Source organism: Canis lupus, chromosome 12, assembly GCF_048164855.1.
Source record: "Canis lupus baileyi chromosome 12, mCanLup2.hap1, whole genome shotgun sequence".
Classification (NCBI taxonomy): domain Eukaryota; kingdom Metazoa; phylum Chordata; class Mammalia; order Carnivora; family Canidae; genus Canis; species Canis lupus.
The window spans coordinates 58,118,689-58,140,229 of NC_132849.1; the positions used below are offsets into that span (position 1 = coordinate 58,118,689).

The window sequence follows — 21,541 nt, forward strand, 5'->3', positions numbered from 1 at the left end:
CGCTCTCAGGACCCCGGAGATCATGACCTGAGCCAAAATCAGGAGTTGGACCCTTAACCAACTGAGCCACCCAGGTGCCAGTTTCTGGATTTTCATACCTGTGGTTCCTACAATCATGTGGTTTCCTCCTGTGTTTTAAAATTGGCAAGGATGAACACCATCTGTGAGAATCACATGCACCCAGGTTGGGCTGACATATGTTTCTAGACCACAAACTTGTGAGTGGTACAGGCCTGGGGTTGTGACTTTGGAGTCCAGGAAAACGAATACGTTTATCCCCCCTACCCCTACCCCATGGGATTATCTCCTAGCCCCACTTCACTAGGGGTCCTGGCTTGATAGCAGGTTCTGGCTCTAGCTCCTCCACTAATAGAGGTCAATCTCTCCCCTCCAGATCCAATAGGTGTTTGGTCCCTCACCCCCCAATTTCTCTAAGGGAGGAAGAACTACCCTCCCAGAGCTGCAATGAGCCTGTTTTCCCAGTCCCGGTCTGTTCCCAGCATCAGAAAATTGCCCTTTCTTAGGAAATCATTACCCACTTAACTTTTATGATGACTGGCCAAGTTTTTAAAACTGGGGGTGGGTGTCCAGGTCACCTCAGTTTGCTCTCTTGCTGGAACCACCAGTACTTAGAGGCAGGCCAAGGGGTCTGTGGTCCCTGAACCTTACATCCACAGTGGGTTTAGCCACTCATCAGAAAACATCCTGATGTGAGGATCCCCTGCAGGGAACAAGGGCCATCACGGATCACACTCTCAAGTGCCCAGAGTACACCAGGGAGGTAGCCTCCTCTACAGAAGCAGAGTCGGGGGGAGAGAGATGATGGGGTGTGGGGTATGCTATCAGCCTTCTCTGGGTCCAACAGGCCAAGCCATACAATCCTACTCTCTCAAAAGCCAAAGCAGTTCCCCGGGGAGCTGCAACCATATTGCTATGCAGAATTAAACCACTATTAGGATCTCCAGGCCAATGGTGGCAGAGCTCTTCATCCTCAATGGCACACATAAACAGCCAGTCAGCAACCTAGCCAGATGGCCTTAATACCCATCCAGTTCCAGCTCCACAAGAAGCCGGTCATCAGCTCAGATCACAGGCCACGGCGAGCAGACAATTCTGACTCCGTGGCCTAACCACTTAACTGATGCAGGTCCTCTAGGTGAAGTATGAGAAGTGTGTTCTAGAGTGGGCAGCTGGCACAGGTGGCCCACAGGGAAGCTGTTTTAAGTTGATCCTGAGAGCATGGCTGCCCAGAACACCCCATTGGGCCTGCCACCACCCTGATCTTACACATCCAATGACATTAGAGTGCCCTTGGGGTATGAAGGCAACAATCTCAGGTTCGTCCAAGACACAGAACACACCTGCTCCCAAGACCTCACCCACCCCAAAATACTCAGCTCAAATTAATTTCTCATTCACCAGGGCCCAATCCTAGGAGCCTTTATGCTAAGACACAGGTAAGGACCTGAATGTGCCTTCTACAGGAGCCTTGGCAGGAAGACCAGGAAGAGAATCTGGAGGACCAGTCCCCACCTCCCTCCTCCTCCTCCACAGAGAAACAAGATCACCCCCCAACACAAGCTTCTCCTAATGCTCCCATCCACCTCAAGTTCTCGGCTATGCCTTCCCTGCCCTGGCTCATGGTCTAACCGAGTCACTCACACCTCAGCTTCCTCCTTGGGAACCTAAGCTGCAGAGGGCTGGCTAGGTTCCCTGCCACCTCTCCTATGCTTCAGAACAGTGCCTGATGGGGCAGCTGTGGTCACACACATACCTGCAGATTTCAAGTGGCAGGATAGACAAGGTCATGAGTTTAGAAAGGCTTTAGGAAGGTAGGCCAGGAAAAGCCATTCATAGACAGAGGGACTAATCCCAGCCCACCAAGAAGTCCACGCAGCTCAATTTGGTGAGGAAGAGCAAAGCGAGGAAGACCCACCCACATCATGTAACAAGATAGGAAAACTGAGGCCGAGCAGCAGCTCACCCACGGATGTTGGGAATTTAAGCCCCCTCTATCCTGACTTACAGACTCCGTGGGCAGCATAGGGAATGCTTTTGACCATCACCTCTCAGGCACCCCTTCTCCTATAGACCTTATGCCAGAACAGGGATCAGAAGTCCCCTCCTCAAAATGGATGAAAAGCAAATAAACTCAAATCTTCAGGAAAAGTATTTTTCTTCCTAAACTGAAATGCGAATTAATTTATCAAGGAACGGACATAAGAACAGCTCATTTAATCCCAGTGCAGTATTCAATTTTGAGACTTTGAAACGCTTGACTAAAACCTGCTTCCCTCTAAACGGCTTAGGAAACGGAATCGGAGTTGGCAAAAATTAATCCTCACGTTACGCACCAAAGGGAGGCAGGATCTGAAAATCTGCTTCCGACTTCCGTCTGCACCCGACACGCGAGGCAAAAACGTTTATTCACCTTTGTGTTGCACAAGGGTAAGAACCACATTATCTAGATTCACTTCAGGTAACAATAATTTAAAAGACAGCCACCGTTACAGAAATTTTTAAATTGACTATTTGACAATTTATACAATAAATGAAGAAAACTGACAAAAAAACAGGTCAGTGATCACCCAACACAAAAAGACAGGTTAACAAATGTGGCCAAAGGATCAGTGCGTATCATCCACCACCTTCTCGTAACCTCCTGGCTGGGTTTTTTGTTTTTTTTTCTTTTTTTTTTTTTTTGATGGGGAGGGAGAAAGCAGGGGTAACACAAAGACAGGTTGATTCAAACTAATCCTATTAAGTATATTATTTTATACTTCTTTCTAAAATTACTGTGTGAACAGAACCTGTATTAATATAGCTCATGCAACTCTAGTTTTCTACTGCAGGTCAGGAATCCAACAAGGTAATGCTCAGATTGAGGCAAAAGCTGGAAGTAAGTGCCCTGAAGACTATCTGCTCCAATCATGAACTGCACTAACTGAGCAATTATTTCAAAATATGAACCAGATATAAAAGAACAAAAAAACAGAAGAAATATCTAATTGAAAAAACATGTAGTAGACACAAATGGATTAGGTCAACATTACCTACTTACAAATTAGACCAAATCAGAGAAAATGCTCAACTTTCCGGGGAGCCAATTTCAGTTCTGGTTGTGCCACTTAATTGGAGCAAGATCCTAAGCGGGTCAATTCGTGCAAGGATTGATTTCAAAATCAATTTACAATATTATCTCAGACCCTACAGCTAAGGATCTAAGGATCTTCTTTCTATAAGAACTCAAGGTGGGGGAAAATGTGGTTTGAGAAATAAAAGGATGCTGATCCTCGCACACCCCCAGGCGACCAGCAGTCAGCCTACATCACACTTCAAGCTCTAATGATTTAATTGGAACCTCCTTTCCCCTCTTATCCACAATACTTGACCTGGCCTCCAAAATATAAAACACAACCTGCGTTTCTTCATGGCACCAAGTGGCTAATACCTAGGTATATGAAGGATTGACTTTAAAGTTGATTAAAGAGAACATCAATTCATTATAGAAAATAAACAGAAATAACATGCTTGATTCACACAGGTTTGATGGACTTTTTGGTTACCTAGTAAATTGCAAACTGGCTCCCATTAGTGGTCAATAGAATGCTCTGCATTTGGGCTAGAAACCAGATTAAGTTAAATCAAGCCTTTATTTCAACAGTACAAACTATGTTTATTTGTGTGTAAAGTGCCAGTTTTATATAAAAATCGGTACGTAAACTTAAAAATCTGCTTTGAAGCACAGAGGCTGACACCGCCCGAGGGCCTTAGACTAACTAATTAATCGTGCTAGATCAGACTCACTTGAGTCCCCACACTTTTGAGACCTGACTGCCACCAAGAGCCACTGTGAAGTCAGTGGACAGCCAGCCTGCCCGCAAAAGCCAAACACGGCCAATATCTTTCATTAAGAATCCGAGTAGCTTTTTGTCTATGCTTCTTTCTGGGTGAGACGACTAGCATTAACTGATCAACAGGCTTGCTTATGAGGTAGCTACACAGTTTTAACAATACTATTAATGAACGTTATGGATGATTCATGGTGTAGCTGGTTTGATACACTTCAAGTAGCTGATTTTTTTTTTTTTGGATGAGAAAGGGAAAAAAAAAAATCAGCAAAGAGCACATCTTCATTCACTTAGAAGTCAGCATCCAAGGTAAACGAATTCTCTGTTGGACTTGACATCACTCCCATCCTCTGATACTCGCCTACTCTCTTCTCAAAGAAGTTAGTCTTCCCTTCCAGTGAAATATTCTCCATAAAGTCAAATGGATTTTCTACTCTGAAAACCTGAAAAGGTTCACAGGAAAATTTAAATACAGAACAGCAGTTTCAGGAGAACCAGAAGGCTATAAACAATACTGTACCTTGCTAAAACCGAGCTCCAGCATAAGTCGGTCTGCCACGAATTCAATATACTGCTTCATTAACGTGCAATTCATCCCAATGAGCTTCACTGGCAAAGCCTCCGTGAGGAACTCCTAGGGATCGAAACGCAGCTTCTCAATAGAACAGAAGCATAAAGACCTCTTCTGGTGAGCACAAGAGACCCTCCTGTATCACCCACCTGTTCTATCCTAACGGCATTGATAATTATTTCCTTCACCCTCTGCTCTGAAGGTTTGTGGACCAGGTGTTTGAACATCAGGCAGGCAAAGTCACAGTGTAAACCCTAGAAGAAAAGGTTTAAGATCACTATAAAACCAGACGTCTATCGTTAACGTGAAACAGGAAATGGCTTTACCCTTTTCTGCATTCTCCTCATATGTCTCATGCGAACATACTAAAAGCACTTAAAACTGTCAAAGGGAAAAGGATTTCAACTGCCATCTGCTCTGTGTAGGTCACGGCAGGTTCAGCCTTATCCCAAGGCCCTCAACACTGCTACCCAGGGCAATGACAGCAGGCCAAGTCTGTTCCCTGCTGCCCCATACAGGAGCACAGGACAGGGTAGGACTTCAGCTCAAAGCATTTTTTTCTACATCCGTGAGCTCTCATTTTGCCACTATTCCCAGCAGTGACTAGGCTGCTTTGAGATTGACTTGGCTGGTTTTGAGATTTACAACCTAATGGTCAGGAAATCAGTGATGCAACTGCCAGTGAATGGAGTCTACAAGTCTTAGTGCCAAGTAACCCTGATGTTCCTAGATCAGAAGGAAGAACTTACAAAGCAAGATCAACTTATTGGTCACTGGGCTCTAAGCATGACAGGGTCTGTGGCTCTGGCTTTGCCAACTAGAATCAAATGAGAGCATCTAGACATCTTCGCCTTTCCCTCCAGCTTAATCCAAGTGCAGTCAAAGACAGGACACTGGACCAGAAGGATTCTCACTTCCTTTAGGATGCTTATCGACCAACTTTGGAGCACAGTAGGCTCATACAGGAGACTGGACGAGTATTGAGAATACAAGTACTTTCAATATATTTCATGTTCTACCAAGCCCAGATATGGCTGAATTCATGTTCAATGTGGACATGAGGCAACATTTTATCGAGTTCCCTTCAGTGAACCAAAGAGTTGTAGATGTTTGGGGTGCACATTAGCCTGAATTAGACTCACCTCATCTCTGCTAATAAGTTCATTGGAAAACGTGAGGCCAGGCATCAGGCCCCGTTTCTTGAGCCAGAATATTGACGCAAAAGAACCCGAAAAGAAGATTCCTTCCACGGCAGCAAAGGCCACAACCCGTTCTCCTGTGAAGAGTTAACACCGACATGGTTCCGGTGAGCAACTGTACATGTGCACAGGAAGGGCCAACAAACCATGATGTCACTTAGAGGATGAAACTCAGGCATCCGTGGGGCCAAGTGGCCTTACCATAGGTAGCTTCTTTGTCCCCAATCCAACGCAAGGCCCAATCTGCCTTCTTCTTTACACAAGGCATCGTCTCAATGGCGTTGAAGAGAAATTCCCTAGGAGACACCCAGAATATCAGCAATTACAGCAAAGACTTCCTACCACAAACATGTAGAGAACACTGGGACCAAGGCGAAATTGAGACTCAAAACTGAAATGTTTTCTCATTACCTTTTTTGCTTCCCACCCCCCACCAAGTGTTCTTTTTAAAATCCCAACATTCATTTGGCTCCTGTTAATACCAAAATAGGTATTCTTTACTTCACAAGGAGCCCTGAGATCTACTAACCTTAAAAGTCTTAGTCCATTACACCAAGAACATTTATCGGCTTTTATTATATCAAGTCCAGGTCATGACAAAGTTCACAGGCCCTATCTTTAAACTTGAGAAGCCATAAAATCTTAACTGCTAAGACTATTTAAGCTACGCTGACCATTATCTTCCTAGGTAGCACCATCTTCACTAATCATATCGGGCTAATTATATAGGCCCCAAATGCCATATGGATATAATAAAATAATTAAAGCCAATAAACCGAATAATCTGAGCTTGCTTCCTACTTATAAGTCTATACTTACACTGATGATCCCAGATCAGGAAAGTAAATCAACTGTCCCCCCGACTTGCCTAGTTCTTCCTTATTATCCTCTTCCGCCTTCTGTGCCCAGCTTGGGAGTCTAGATTCCCCAGCCTGTCCCTTTATCAGGTGACCTTGTCTTCTGAACCCAAGGTCATTAGAGCAACCACATTGCTCTCTTCATTCTCTTTCCATGTCGACATCCTGAGACCAGGGTCTGCCTCTCCCTAGCTTTTGAACCACCAGACCCTCCTGATCCTACTGCCCATTCTGTTTATTTATCTCAGTCAGGCCTACGTTTATCCTTCCTCATTTCGGTCTATAAACTTGTCTCCCGAAGCCTGCCAGCCCTTCCAAGCCACCACTCATTTTTCCCCTTCACATTATTCCAGATAAGCCACAAGAGCCTACTTTACAGCTCTATCACTTCTGTACCACGCAGGACTCTCATCCTGAAGTTGACCTTGGTATCTAGACCACTCACACGGCCATTTCTAACTTTCTCCTCCTCTCCAATCTGGAAAATGTAAAACTGGCCTCAAGCTACCTTGATTTCTCCTCTGTGATCCCATAATGCAAACCCATCTCCTCACACAGTCCTGTGCCTAAACTCATCTATCAGTAAACTGCTGCCTTTGCTTCACTCTAGAATCTCTCTCTTAAACTTATTTTCTGTACCACATTACAAGGTCTTTAAGAGGAAAAGTAACGTTCTATTTGGATGTGTCCTCTATTCCCCTCCACTTTGCCCCAGCTTCTCGTTTGAGGTTAACAGATTTGCACATGAGTAAAAACTGTCAGACCTAGGATTTCCTTCATCGTACAGCCTCTATGGATGTGTTTTGTTTTGGAAGAAAGACACTGGATTCAATGACCAACAGTATACTCCCATCTCTAAAAATGGAGTAACCTCATGACTTTTTTTTTTTAAGATTTTATTAAAAAAAAAAAAAAAAGATTTTATTTATTTATTCATGGGAGACACAGAGAGAGATGCAGCAGAACACAGGCAGAGGGAGAAACAGGCTCCATGCAGGGAGCCCAATACAGGACCCGATCCCGGAAACCTCAGATCATGTCCTGAGCTGATGGCAGACGCTCAACAACTGACCCATCCAGGTGTCCCTCATGACTTGTTTTTAAGTGACTGGCTAATAAAGTGAGTTTAGGCCTCTTCCTCAGAGCACACAGGACGAGGGGCAGTAGAAACTGCCTTGTCTGCCTGCCTAGTCACTTGGAATCCTTCTACCCCTATGTAACCGCGAAAAGTTGAAATATTTTAACAATTAGTGAATCCTGAACACGTTGGCAGACCACCCAAATACTCACCTTTCTTTGGAATCTTTAATATAAGTGTCAATGAGGAGACTATACATCTCAGAGTGGATGTTTTCCATGGCAATTTGGAAGCCATAGAAACAGCGGGCTTCCGTAATCTGAACTTCTTGGCTAAACCGCTCCACCTAGTGGTAAAACACATCACAATTCAGCTCCAGGAACATCCACTCAGGATCCTGGATACATCACACTCCCTTTGCAGTATTATAAGGTTTGTTTCTATTTTTAGAAACAATACGTTTTCACTATTCTGGGGTAAAGCTGGACATTTTATGCCAAAATTTTACCTCAATTTACAGATCAGGAAACAGATAAGGTCTATTTTATAGGGATTATGCAAACATTCTTCATTTCTTCCTAGTCCACTGCAGGAAGGAACCACTCACAATAAGACATATATGGAATCAAATTTTTTTAAAAAAGCAAAGCCACAAAAAAGAAACAATGTCATAGTCATAAGGAGTAAACCTATTCCTACCACTTGACATTGTCTTTAAGCTTCTTGAGCCCGGAGGGGGGACAATGACTAACCCTAAAGAAGAAACAACTGCAAAGTAGATTATAAAACAGGAAACACCATGTAATAGAACTACCAGCTTACAAATACAGAACTTAAAAAGATGAGGAAAGAGGATTAGTTTTTTTCTGGAATGACTTGGCCCGTTTCTTTAATCTGGAAGCGAACGAAAGCAGATGTTTTTTTGGAAACTCACCAAGTTTTCATTTACTATGCCATCGCTCGCTGCAAAGAAAGCCAGAACATGGGATATAAAATATCTCTCCTCAGGCTTCAGGGATTCCCAGTGCTGAATGTCCTTGGAAAGATCCACCTGAGGTTTAAGAGGTTCACAAGGGACGGTAAGCATGTGGGGCCGTACACACACATACCTAACCCTTAGACCTTCTTCTGTTAGGTGTCCTGACACCACTTGATCGGGAACATCCCTCCCATGCTCAGCTCCCTTTGCCACTTAGAACGTCTCACATCCTCAGTGGGCAACCATCCCCAAGAGGGGCAAAAGGAAGAGTTAAGTATATTTCAAGCAAGTTGCATCCACTCCTGCAGGGGGCTTCCTCTGGGGGCAACGCTTACTACACTTAACCTTGTAGGGCCCCAGCTCCTGCCTCGGGTTACCTCTTCGGCTGTCCAAAAGGAAGCCTCCGCTTTCTTATACATCTGCCAAATATCATGGTACTCGATAGGGAAGATGACAAAGCGACGGGGGTTTTCTCTCAGCAGTGGTTCCTCCTCCGCGCTGGGGGCAAGTACCTTAGTTTTCTGTGGGGGTGAGAAAGTAATGAAATGTCTCTGGTAGGGCGAACCACATGAAATCGCCACTTTTTGCGGCCCAGCGCGTTCAGTTACCGGCAATCCCGTGTGGTTCGGCGTGTCAAGTGTCGGCTGTCACACACGGCATGGTACAGAGAACACAACCGGGGTGCAAGAGGGGAAAGGGGGGAGTGTGCGCAAGTGTGAGGAAGGGCAGACAGGAGCGGGAGGGAATGCCTTGGCGGGAAAGGAGCGCGGGCCGGGGAGTGGCTGGGTTAGAAACGCAGGGGAGACAATGAGGCTTTGGCGCCAACAGGCGGCGGGCGCCCCCTGCCGGCAGCGCCCCGCCCGCACAGGCCGCTTCCCCGCCGGCCGCCCCGCCACTCACCGGCTCGGCGGGCTCCTGGAAGATCCTCCGGGCGGTCTTGCTGGCCAGCACGCGGGTGCCGCTGAGGGCCGGGGGCTGCGGGGAGACGCGCGGTGAGGGGCAGCCCCGGCCCTCAGGTCCCCGCCCCCGGGCCCGCGCGCGCGCTCACCGTGTTCTCCTTGTCCGCCAGGCTGAGCCCCTTGAGGGGCGAGAGCTGGAGCTGCTGCTGCTGCTGCTGGGGGTCCGCGATGGTGGCGAGCGGGACGCGGACGGAGAGCATGGCGGCGGCAGGCGGGCTCGGCGGCGGCGGCGGCGCAGGTCCGGGGAGCCCCCGCGCCGCCGGGCCGGCCTTTAAAAGCCCACCGCCGAGGGGCGCGCGCGGTGGGCGTGGCCAGGCGCCGCCTTCCCATTGGATGCGCCGCCGGACGTCCGCGATTCGAGAGCCGCGCGGGAGCCCCCGCCGCCGGCCGCCCCGGACCCTGCGCGACCCCTCGGGGACCCCCGGGACCCCCGGGACCCCCGGGCCCGCCCACCGCGCGAGGGGCGCCGCCGCCCGGCCCCTGCGGGCCCCCGCCCGGGCGAAGGGTGCAGCCCCCGCGCGATTCGGTGGCCGTGGCGCGCGCGGGACTCGCCTACCCGGGAACCGCTCGGGATTGAATGAAGCAACGCGATTGGAGGCCGCCCGGGAGCGGGCGGGAGACCATTCCCCCACCCCTGAACCGTTTTCGCGGGTTGAGGCGAGTGGTTTTGCAAATGAGGTTGGTGCAAATGCCTGGAAACGCCCCTGGCTGCGAGAGACGAGCGCGGGGTTGCGACCGTTTAGGTACGTGTCTCTGGGTGGGGGGTTAGGGGTCCTCGAGTTCCGGCTGACCTGGCGGCCGGAGGGTCGGCGACAACCGTGCTGCCTAACGGTTAGGGTCGCTGGCCACGGAGTCCCGCAGTGCAGTTGCTGTGTCCCTCACCTGGTTGTAAAACATTCCTTGCCCTCCTTGGTAAAATGGGACTTGTCGCCCGACCTAACCTGTGGGATCATTAATAAAATGAGATCAGTGCGATAATTCTGGTAAAAATGCACAGTCCTTTGTAAAGCCGAGTTAACTAAATGCCAGAGAGGGCCTTTGGTACAGTTTGCCCCTGAACTTGTGCCTGGTGTCAGACCACCTTCCCCTGTGTCAGCATTTTTAAAAATCAGAAGCTGAGCAAAAACATCTTGAAAGCTTGAAGAACTGGGAATTCATCTACTGCTTATTGGGCATCAAGTAGTCTGAAGAGATTGAAAACCTGCATTGTCATGAGGCAGACACGAATTCATTAACAGTTTTTGTTTTACTTTGTATTTGGTTTTTCAGATTTGCCAGACATTTGCCGTGCAAGTGGCAAAATGCCAGAAGTGAAGAGAAAGAAATGTTAATAACCAAGAAATAAATGATTCCCCTGTGAAAAGTTCCAAAATCTGCAAACACTCTTAGGGCTGTCACTAAGAGAAACACTGGACTTTTTACAGGGTCTTTTCTAGATATTATAAAGAGGTCAGAGGTAGGGAAGATCCCCCTCCTCACTTGGGTCTGTTTCTTCCATTTCTTAGTACCACGTACATACTGTGTTTAATGTATTCTCAAGCCTCAGAGAAAGATCAGTGACGATCCTAGCCCTTAGACAAAGCAGTAACTAAAACTTTGGTCTAGCATCCTTAGTTTTAAAGCAACTCGCAGGCATTGTCAATGCCACCTTCCTTCAGCATCCAGCTCCAGAAAAATGGGTATTGTTAGAGATGATTTTATGGCTGATAAAGCCATTATCACATCTAATAAATGTATCAAGGATGCCCTGGTATCCTCCACTACCCAACTCACATTCCGATTTCGCATCATCCATAACCGAAGTGCTCCTTTCGGTTGCTGTCTCGGGCACCATGTGCTTTTTGCTTAGCTCCTGTTATATACTCTGTATGTACAGGAACCCATGAAAGTATCACTCTGTGAGCCAGCCAGAATTTGACTTCGTTCTTAGCTTCACTTTTTCCTGACTCCCCAAACAACACGGGTGCACTGTAGAAAACTGGGAAAGACCAGAAGTAGGTAGCACGAGGCAGAAAGAAAGGTCGCCGCCATTCTCCCCTTCAGCCCTCCCGACGGTGAGTCACGGGGGCACGTCCCGTGCTCCCTCCTCCGCGCTCCGGCTGCTCGGACTTTCCAAGAGGAAGCGGGCGCCGAAAGCTACGTGGCCCCGCTCGGAGGTGGGCTTCGGGCCCCCGGTGCCTCCTCTCTGCCCTGCGGCCGGGAGAGAGACGGGGGCGCACGGCCAGACCGGGGGACCCGGGCGCCGCGACGGGATGCGCGCCGCGGCCGCCACGCGCCAGCACCAGGCACCGCGCGTCTGCGGTTCCTTTTCGTTTCCTCTGGGCGCCCGTTTTGACATCTGCTCCACGATTGGCCGGCGGGAGGGAGAGGCTCCGCCCCCAGCCTCCAGAGGGCGGGGCCTCGGCGCCCAGCCCCGCCCCCCCCACTTCCGGGCCCGCGCTCCCGCCGCCCCGCCCCTCGCGGTTGCGCCTTTACCCATCCTCCTCCCTCCAGCGGGCAGGGCGAGGTGGCCCCTAAGGGGTCACTTCCCCATCCACCCCCCACAGGCAGAGGCCCGGGCCGGGAACTCAAGCGGCTTTCTCAAAGCCACTGCTCACTCCCCCAGACACCTGCCAGGGACCGCCTGTTAACCCTCATGGCGACAGCCACCCCGCAGCCCCTGGGTACCTGAGCCAGGTGCTTCGGGCTTATAACCCAGACAACCGTGTGGGGGGCTTTCAGGCCTTTTCGGGTGAAGAAAGGAAGGCCAAGGAGGCAAGGAGACTGCCCAAGGTCACACAGCTCCAACCGCACAGCTAGAATTTTTCTGCCCCAACTTCTTATTCATTTTAGAGGTAGGATTGAGTGTTCATCAGTTGCACAGAACACCCAGCACTCACTCCTGCCCTCCTGAAAGCCCATCACCCCTAACCCCGTCCCCCTACTCACCTCCACCCCAGCCACCCTGTTTATTTCCTGGAGTTAAGAGTCTCTTATGGTTTACCTCCCTCTCAATTATCCTCTTACTTTTTCCTTCCCTTCCCCTATGTTCATCTGTTTTGTTTCTGAAATACCACATATGAGTGAAATCATGGTATTTGCCTTTTTCTAACTGACCAGTATTGCTTGGCATGATACCCTCTAGCTCCATCCACATCACTGTGAATGGCAACGTTTCATTCTTTTTCATGGCTGAGTAATATTCCATCGTAGGTATATACCACCACATCTTTTTCTTTTTTAAGATTTTTATTTATTCATTTGAGAGAGCAAGAGCACTAGCAGATGTGTGTGTATGGGGGAGGGGGTTAGAGGGAGAGAGAGAAGCAGACTCCCCTCCCCCACGCAGGGTGCCTGACCTGGGGCTCAATCCCAGGACCCCAGATCAGCACCTGAGCCGTAGGCAGACACTTAACTGACTGAGCCATGCAGGTGCCCCTACCACATCTTCTCTATCCATTCACATGTCAATGGACATCTGGGCTCTTTCCATAGATTGGCTATTGTGGACATTGCTCTAAACATTGGGGTGAATGTACCACTTTTAGTCACTTATCTTTTGGATGAATACCTGGTAGTGCAATTGCTGGGTCATAGGATAATTCTATTTTTAACTTTTTGAGGAACTTCCATACTGTTTTCCAGAGTGGCTGCATGAGTTTGCACTCCTACTAACAGTGTAAGAGGGCTCCCCTTCCTCCACATCTTCACCAACATCAGTTATTTCCGGAGTTGTTCATTTTAGCCATTCTCTCCCTCAACTTTTTATTAGGAATATTTCAACAGACACAAAAATGGAAAGAATTCTCCAGCGTTCACCCACCACCAGTGTAGGATTCAACAATCATTTCCCCTTTGCCATATTTGCTTTCTCCCCTTCACTGGGTATGTGAGGCTTTTGTTTTTTTCTAGATCATTTGAAAGTGAGGTGCAGATGCCATGCCATGTCACCCCCAGACTTTTCAATATATCTCAGCAGGTATCTCCTGAAACTAAAGACATTCTCTAAACATAACCACAGTAACATGTTCACACCTAAGAAAACTAACATTAATTCCTTAATACTATCTAATATCTAGCCCATAATCAAGTGTTCCCAGGTATTTCAAATATGTTTTTTCAGTTTGTCCATTTTAAGTGCACACAGTACATTTGGTTATTGTGTCTTTTTGTTCTCTTTTATTCAGAACAACTCTCCTATTTTTTTTTTCCCCGTGACATTGACTTTTTAAAGTTCAGGCCAGTTTTCTTGTAGATTGTCCCACATTCTACACTGGCCTCATTGGGTCTCCATAGTGTCATTTAACTTGTTTTGCTAACCCCTGTATTTGTGTGTGTGTGTGTGTGTATGTGTGTGTATATATATATATTTTTTAATATTTTTAATATAAAAAATAAATATATTTATATATATAATGGGAGTTCTATCTAAAGGCTTTATTAGATTTAGCTTTTTTTTATTGTAGTAAAATATACATAAGCTATGATTTACCATTTGAGCCATTTTCAAGGAGCAAATCAATGCCATGAAATTCACTACACTATTGTGCAACCTTCAATCACCACCCTGCATCTCTAGAACCTCTTTGTCCCAAACCGAAACTCTGTCCCCATTAAACACTAGCTGTCCATCCTCCCCGCCCACCAGGCTCTCATAACCAGCATCCGTCTTTGCCTTCCTGAACTTGACTAAGTGCCTTAGGTAAGCGGAATCTTAAAATATTTCTCCTTTTGTGACTGGCTTATTTCACTCAGCATAACATCCTCCAGGTTCATCCATGTTGTGACCTGGGTCAGGATATCGTTCATTTTTAAGGCTGAATAAGATTCATATTTAAGAAGAATAATAAGAATAATGATAAGAATAAGATTTAATAAGAATAAGATTCATATTTAAGGCTGAATAAGATCATAAGATATGCCGAATTCTGTTTATGAAATTTCCTTCCTACAACCCACCTGTCCCTTCTGTCCGGGGAGTTCTTTTGTTTCCCAACCACGAGGCAGCAAAGTCAGCCATTCTCAAAAACTGTGAACTGCTCCCTGTGTGGCTCCAGAGCAGCCCCTTCCTCCCTCTGAACTTGACATTCGCCTTTCACATCTTCAGGATGCTCAGAATCCTGTTGAGGAAACTGCCTTGGAGGGAAGCTGGAAAACAGAATACTCCATCCCAAGTGTGACTTGCTAGCTGTGGGACTGCAAGAGTGGGGCGGTGAGCCAAGAGTAGAGTTGGGTCAGCCTTTTTCTGCCCTCCGGTCCTCCTCCGTCAACCACAGAAAACCCAACTGGGGACCTCCCCCTCCACTCATCTCTCATGAAAATGCTACCCTCCTGCTCCCTGCAGTTTGCCCCAGGGCCCTCTCTTTCCCTCCCTCTTTCTGGGCCTGATCACCAGGGCTTTCCCTACCAATCCTCAAACTCACTACTCTCACCTTCCTGCCAGGCCAAGCCCCTCTCCAGGCTATGTCTGAAAGAGGATTCCAAGGTTGACTTGAAAAAAGAAAGAAAAATAAAGGGCGCCTGGCTGGCTCAGTCCGTGAAGCATCTGCCTTTGGCTCAGGTCATCATGATCTCAGGTTCTGGGATAGAACCCCTGCATCTGGGCTCCCTGCTTAGCAGAAAGCCTGCTTCTCCCTCTGTCTCTGCCCCCCAACCCCCATCTCTCATGAATAAATAACTAAAATTTCAAAAAGAAAGAAAAAAATAAGGATGGAAGGGCACAATGTTGTAGGCCCAGGATAAGTTTATTTCCTCACAATCAAGATCAGCTTCCTGTTGGCTTATTACTGATAATTTTTTCTTAATCGCCTCCTTCCCTGGATAAGGGGCCACAATAGTGAGTTCTTTCTAGGTACTGTGGTCACATACATGTATGTTTGGGCGGAGAGGGGACAGCAGCTGTAAATGTCATTCTGAACTGGTAGACTTAGAGCAACCTATGCAAACGGGTTTGCAAGTAGGAACAAATCCCCATGGGGTGGGGGGGAGGGCTGGGAGGGGAGGGAAGGGAGGGTGAAGTCCTCAGAGAAGAACCCAGGAGGCCATACTCACCTCTCATGCATTTGAGCTAAATGATAACTTCAGAAGGAGGAGAAGCAAAGCCCAGGCAAATCAATCCTCCAAAGCCCTGAAGACAAACTTCCTAGAAGTTCAGCTGCTTCCAGACTCAGTCAGTGTGATGGAATGACGGGGACCAGCCCTGGAATCAAGTCTGAATTCCAGGCTCGCTTCTTATTTATTAGATGACCTGGGACAAACCTCTTGATATTTCCGAGTTGGTTGCTTTACTGATAAAATGGGCATGATAATTCCTACTACATGGGGTTCTCCTGAGGATTAAAGGGAGCAGGATATTTAAAGCGCCTTAAAGGTGTTTATGAAAGTCCAGTCCTCCCCATTTAGCAAGCCTTGCTGACCTCTCCTAGTCTCCTGAAAGACAAAACTGAAGCTATTCCAATGTGTCTTTCCTACTTCATTTGCAGGTCCCCAGTGACCCACAGCCCTGGTCATTATTTCAGCCCCTCTGTCCCATCTTTCTTCTGTCTCCTCCCCCCCACCAGCACAGTAGTCTCTAGGCAGGCAAGCAAAGCAGAAGTGGGGGCTCCCACTCAAACCAGAGGTCCATGCTGCACCTCTGGCCATCACAATGGGGGGCCAGCCTTCCCCCAAGGAAATGAAGGAGTGAGTCATGAGCAAGAGGGGCCAGCCCTGCGTGTCTCCATCCACAAAGCCCCACACATCCCCCCTCTGGCCTGATTCCTACTCCCGTGAAGCATCAGGCCCCCTGACAGACACGTGAGGCTGATCTGAGGACACCCCCCGCCCCCAGGTTTGGTAACATCCATGCTCAAGTGTGTGCCTGGCCTGGGCTGCCACCTTGACTGCTTTCTCCACACCGTGTGCCAACAGTGTGCTGCAGAGCTGCCTCGTTTTCCTCCCTGGCACTGTGCACCCTGTTTGGATCGGCCCCCTAAGCAGACAGGTAGGGCACGGTGGAGGGGAGGAAAGAGGCAGCCCCGGTGAGCAGACATTGGTTGGATTACATGAATAGGGAAGACGAGGCATCGTGGAAGAGAAGTCGTGAACCTGGATGGAGAATCCCAACTTCACCAGTTAGCGGCTCCTGAGAATTTCCAACACATTGTCCTTGCCACCCTGGGTCAAACATGGCCTTGCACCAGACTGCGGCACACATAGCCTCCGCCCAGAACACGGCAGAGATGTAGAACCCTGGAGAGCAGCTTGGGGCAAAAGCCCAGACTCTCGCTTATTTAGTGAGCAGGAGAAATTTTTTCATTGCTCTAAGGGTACTAGCATTTGAGAAAAAGAGCGTCTCTTCTTAGATTCAATGTTAGCTCTTTAAACTCTGTTTTGGGGACACCTGGGTGGCTCAGTCGCTTAAGTGTCTGCCTTGGGCTCAGGTCATAATCCCAGCATCCTGGGATCAAGTCCTGTATCGGGCTCCCTGCTCAGTGGGGTGTCTGCTTCTTTCTCTGCTCCTCCCTCCTGCTCATGATCTCTCTCTCTCTCTCTCTCTCTCTCTCTCTCTCTCTCGTTCTCTCTCCCAAATAAATAAAAAATAAACAAACACACTCTGTTTTGGTATTGGGAGCTGTTACAAAGGAAAACACAGGCCCCCAAATGGATCCACTCCTATTAAGATCCCCTGGTCAGCAAACCAAGATTTAATACCTAACTGCAGTTGCAACATCCCCCCCCCCCAACACCGGAATGTAACCTTTAATCAGGACACCTGGAACCCTGACACTAGTAAGCACTTGGAAAGTTACAGAAGTTACAGACAGAATCTTTCAGTAAGTTACCAGTAGGAGGACACCTCACCTGAAACTTAGGATTCTTTGCTACTAATTTTCTTTTCCTCAAGTCCTTCCTTTAAAAACACTTCCTTTTCTGCAGCTCCATGATACTCCCCTCTGCTTGCTAGATGGGATGCCGCCTGATTTCATGAATCAATTAATAAGGCCAATCTGGGGCTCCGGAGTGGCGCAGTCGATTAAATGAGGGACTCTTGATTTCAGCTCTGGTTGTGATCTCAGGGTGGTGGGATCAAGCCCCGCAAGTAGCTCCATGCTTAATGAGCAGTCTGCTTGAGATTCTCTCTCTAACCTCTCCCTCTGCCTCTTACTGTCGCTTGTATGCACGCACTCTTTCCCTAAATAATTTAATTAAAAAATTTTCCAAGATTTTATTTATTTATGCATGAGAGACACATAGAGAAAGGCAGAGCCATAGGCAGAGGGAGAAGCAGGCTCCCTACAGGGAGCCCATATGGGACTCCATCCCAGGACCCCGGGATCATGACCTGAGCCCCTAATTAAATATTTAAAAATAAACAAATAAAGCTGGGGCACCTGGGTGGCCCAGTCGGTTAAGCGGTTAAGCATCTGCCTTCGACTCAGGTCATGATCCCAGCATCCTGGGATCAAGCCCCTCATTGGGCTCCCTGCTCAGCAAGGACTCTGCTTCTCCCTTTCCCTCTGCTTCTCCCAACCCTGCTTGTGCACTCTCTAGCTCCATCAAATGAATAAAATCTTTTTTAAAAACTAAAAAAAAAGTCCGATTAGATCTTTGAAATTTGCTCAGCTAAATTTTGGTCTTTAACACAAAAAAATGAACTATTACTTCACTCAGACATAAATCAGGGCCATGTGCATGGTAGCCTCTTAAGCCCAGGGAGCAGCTCCCTGCTTTGCTCCAGTCTCTTTAGGTTAAAACTTTGTAGTTAGTTTCCACGCAGCTCACTCAGTCCTGGGCAGGAAATGGTTAAGCAGGAAGCTCTCCCATTCCCTGGCCCATGCCCCCAAATGGGTGAAGCTTTTGGATGTGGGTGTTAGCCACAAAGTGACCCTATTTTTGTTTCTCCCAAAGAGGGGCAGATGCATTTTTAAGCTTGGATTCCAATCAAGAAATTGCTTTCTAGCCAGAGTGTAGACAGTTCTTGCCTCACAGCCTTAGCAGAGCTCTAAACCCAGGATGTGCACACTCAGAGCTTGGGCCTTCAAGAGGCCAGAATCAGGCAGCCAGCACAACGCAGGGCTGGGGTCGGTGTCTGCTTTTTACTTCAGTAACCCCTAAAACGGTATAGAAAAGTGATGTGCCTCTTTGCATACACTGAATTGACATTTGAATTTTTTCATCCTACATTTAAATAGTTGCAGGGGGTCAGCCCTGGTGGCTCAGCGGTTTGGCACCACCTTCAGCCCAGGGTGTGACCCTGGAGACCCGGGATCAAGTCCCATGTCGGGTTCCCTGCATGGAGCCTTGCTTCTCCCTCTGCCTGTATCTCTGCCTCTCTCTCTCTCTCTCTCTCATGAATAAATAAATAAATAAATAAATAAATAAATAAATAAATAAATAATTGCAGGGGATGTAATTCCCACCACGTTGCAAATACTAGCATTTTTAAAGCTTGACTGGCATGACTTTTAGAACCTCACATCCACAGACTTTATTTATTTATTTGGAAAGGGAAATACTTTTATTTTTTTAAATAGAAAGCACCAATTTTAACAGCACTAATAGATTTACATAGTTACTTTGTAAAGTCATATGTAAAATCTAAGCTCATATTTAAAACATAATAATAATAATTAAATAATAAATTAATAAATAATTCCTTACCCAAAAAAGAAAAAAAGAAATGACAACTGGATTTATCTCAAAAGGCTTTAAGATAAAAGAAGTTCTTATGAGATTAAGTTTCTTTTTTTTTTTTAGAATTTTTAAAAATTTACTTAAATTCAATTAATTAACATATCGTGTATTATTAGTTTCAGAGCACAAGTCAGTGATTCATCATCTTATATAACACCCAGTGCTCATCACGTCACATGTCCTCCTTAATGCCAGTCACCCAATTACCCTGTCCCCCCCAAACCCTCCCCTCCAGCGACCCTCAGTTTGTTTCCCAGAGTTAAGAGTCTCTTTATGTTATGTTTATTCTAAATTCTTGGTGTGTCCCTTCTAATCTCCAGTTTTTGATGGTATTTGGAATCCAGTTTGTTGTTTTTCTTTTGAAGTAGTTTTACTTTGGCCTGTGATCTCCTGTTCCCTGGGGCGGTGTCAGCTGCTCAGGGAGAAGCCAGCCCTGAAGAGGCCTGGAGAGGGTGGCCCACCACCTACCAGGAGTCAGTACCTACTATAGCTCCAGGACATTCTTCTACCTTTACCTTCTGGGGCAGGACCTCAGCCAGAGGGAGACACTCCCATAGCAATGGGGATGGGGAGTGGAGCAAGTGCCCGCAGCTGTTAAATTCCTATCAGGTGTCTCTCTCTCCCTCTCTCCCTCTCTCCTCTCTCTCCTCTCCTCTCTCTCCTCTCTCTCCTCCTCTCTCTCCTTGCTCCTCTCTCTCTTATATGTTTGGGGTCTGTTACCTTTAAATATCCTTATAATCTCTCCAATCATAAAAGTGATACATTTTGTATTGTAAGAATTCAAATAGTATAAAAATGTATAAACAAAAGAGTAAATGTTTCCCATAATAGCTAGCCCCAAAGATAAAGTCAGAAGTTTCTTTATATAAACACACTGTTGTCTGGGATCCTGTTATACATACTGATTTTCTCACTCTAATAACACCTGCACATCCGTCCACATTGGCACTTGGAAATGTGGTATTTGGCTAAGGGTACAGTTTCTGGACCCAGGCTGCCTGGATGCGAATCCCAGCTTTCCCACTTGATAATGAATATGTTTCCCCAGTTGTGAAATGAGCCTAACAGGACCTAGAACCTATTTCATAGGATTATTATGAGGATTAATTGAGTCGACACATGTAAAGCACTTAAGAAAGTGCCTGGAACATCAAAAGCCCCAAATAAATATCCATGGCGTTTATTCTATTTTGTCTAACCAACTGCCTGTAACGAACATGTCAGTCATCTCTAATTTTCCACTATTAAAAACAGTGCTGCAGTGTAGGTCTTTGTATTTCTTGGGTGTAGAATTATTTGGTCAAATGCTGTAAACATTTAGCATTTGAGTTGGTGCCATCAAGCTGCTTGCTAGAATGTTGGCCAGTGGGCACGTGGGTGGCTCTATGGTTGAGCATCTGCCTTCTGCTCAGGTCGTGATCCTGGGGGTCCTGGGATCGAGTCCATATCAGGCTTCCCAGGGGAGCCTGCTTCTCCCTCTGCCTATGTTCCTGCCTTTCTGTGTCTCTCATGAATAAATAAATACAATCTTAAAAAAAAAAAAAAAAAGAATGTTGGCCAGTTTATGCCTACCAACAGTAAGTGGGATGCCCCTTGTCTATAGCCTGGCCAGTCTTGTATAGATGGAAACTAATATTTGCTTATTGTCTTTTTTTTTCTTTTCTTTTCTTTTCTTTTCTTTTCTTTTCTTTTCTTTTCTTTTCTTTTCTTTTCTTTTCTTTTTTAAAGGTTTTATTTATTTACCTGACAGAGCGCACGGGTAGGCACAAGCAGGGGGAGTGGCAGGCAGAGGGAGAGGGAGAAGCAGGCTCCCCACTGAGCAGAGAGCGGCAATGAGAGGCTTCATCCCAGGACCCTGAGATCATGATCTGAGCCAAAGCAAACACTTACCACTGAGCCACCCAGGCGCCTTTGTCTTCCCCCCCCCCCCCCGCCCCCGAGATTTTATTTATTTATTAGAGAGAGAGAGAGAGAGAGAGCAGGGTGAGGGGCAGAGGGAGAAGGAGACTCCCCACTGAGCAGGGAGCCCAACATGGGACTTGATCCCCGGGCCCCAGGATCATGACCTGAGTGGAAGGCAGAATGCTTAACCCACTGAGCTACCCAGGCACCCCTGATTGATTATTAATGAGATTGAATATGGACACATGGATATTTGCCTAATGTCCATTTATGTTTCTCCTCAGAATTACCTGATACCTGTCACTACATTGATTGGGTTATTCACCATTTTCTTATTGATTTATAGGATCTCTATTTATTTTGGATGGTACCTCTTTTTCCATTACATATACAGCAGTTATATTTTACTAATTTTTTGTGTATGTCTTTTTAAAAAGGATAACTTTCTAATTTCGAAATAGTTTAAGACACCTAAGAAGTTGCAAAAGCAG

General features: G+C 46.9%; 1 protein-coding gene and 2 long non-coding RNA genes across 3 annotated transcripts; 2 read left to right on the forward strand and 1 right to left on the reverse strand.

The window, feature by feature from the left end:
* Window positions 1-2,389: 2,389 nt before the first annotated feature.
* On the reverse strand, window positions 2,390-9,761 carry RRM2 (ribonucleotide reductase regulatory subunit M2). Its single transcript, XM_072771116.1, has 10 exons — window positions 9,584-9,761; window positions 9,436-9,510; window positions 8,913-9,056; window positions 8,491-8,607; window positions 7,769-7,902; window positions 5,823-5,917; window positions 5,565-5,698; window positions 4,572-4,676; window positions 4,372-4,485; window positions 2,390-4,294 (listed from the first exon to the last, which is right to left on the reverse strand). The coding sequence occupies exons 1-10, from the start codon at window positions 9,692-9,694 to the stop codon at window positions 4,142-4,144; spliced, it is 1,182 nt and encodes a 393-aa protein (XP_072627217.1). The 5' UTR covers window positions 9,695-9,761; the 3' UTR covers window positions 2,390-4,141.
* On the forward strand, window positions 9,648-10,977 carry LOC140601764 (uncharacterized). The gene is made up of 2 exons (XR_012004825.1): window positions 9,648-10,237; window positions 10,764-10,977. It is a non-coding gene; the product is annotated as an uncharacterized lncRNA (long non-coding RNA).
* Window positions 10,978-14,119: 3,142 nt separating this feature from the next.
* LOC140601766 (uncharacterized) lies at window positions 14,120-15,188 on the forward strand. Its single transcript, XR_012004831.1, has 3 exons — window positions 14,120-14,175; window positions 14,581-14,685; window positions 14,917-15,188. It is a non-coding gene; the product is annotated as an uncharacterized lncRNA (long non-coding RNA).
* The last annotated feature ends 6,353 nt before the right edge of the window (window positions 15,189-21,541 follow it).

Coding starts and splice junctions, on each gene's coding strand:
- RRM2 (XM_072771116.1), bottom strand. CDS start 9,694: ATGCTCTCCGTCCGCGTCCCGCTCGCCACCATCGCGGACCCCCAGCAG. Junction 8,608..8,912: donor CCTTTTGGACAGCCGAAGAG/GTAACCCGAGGC, acceptor CTTAAACCTCAG/GTGGATCTTTCCAAGGACAT. Junction 5,699..5,822: donor GGACAAAGAAGCTACCTATG/GTAAGGCCACTT, acceptor AACTCTTCACAG/GAGAACGGGTTGTGGCCTTT.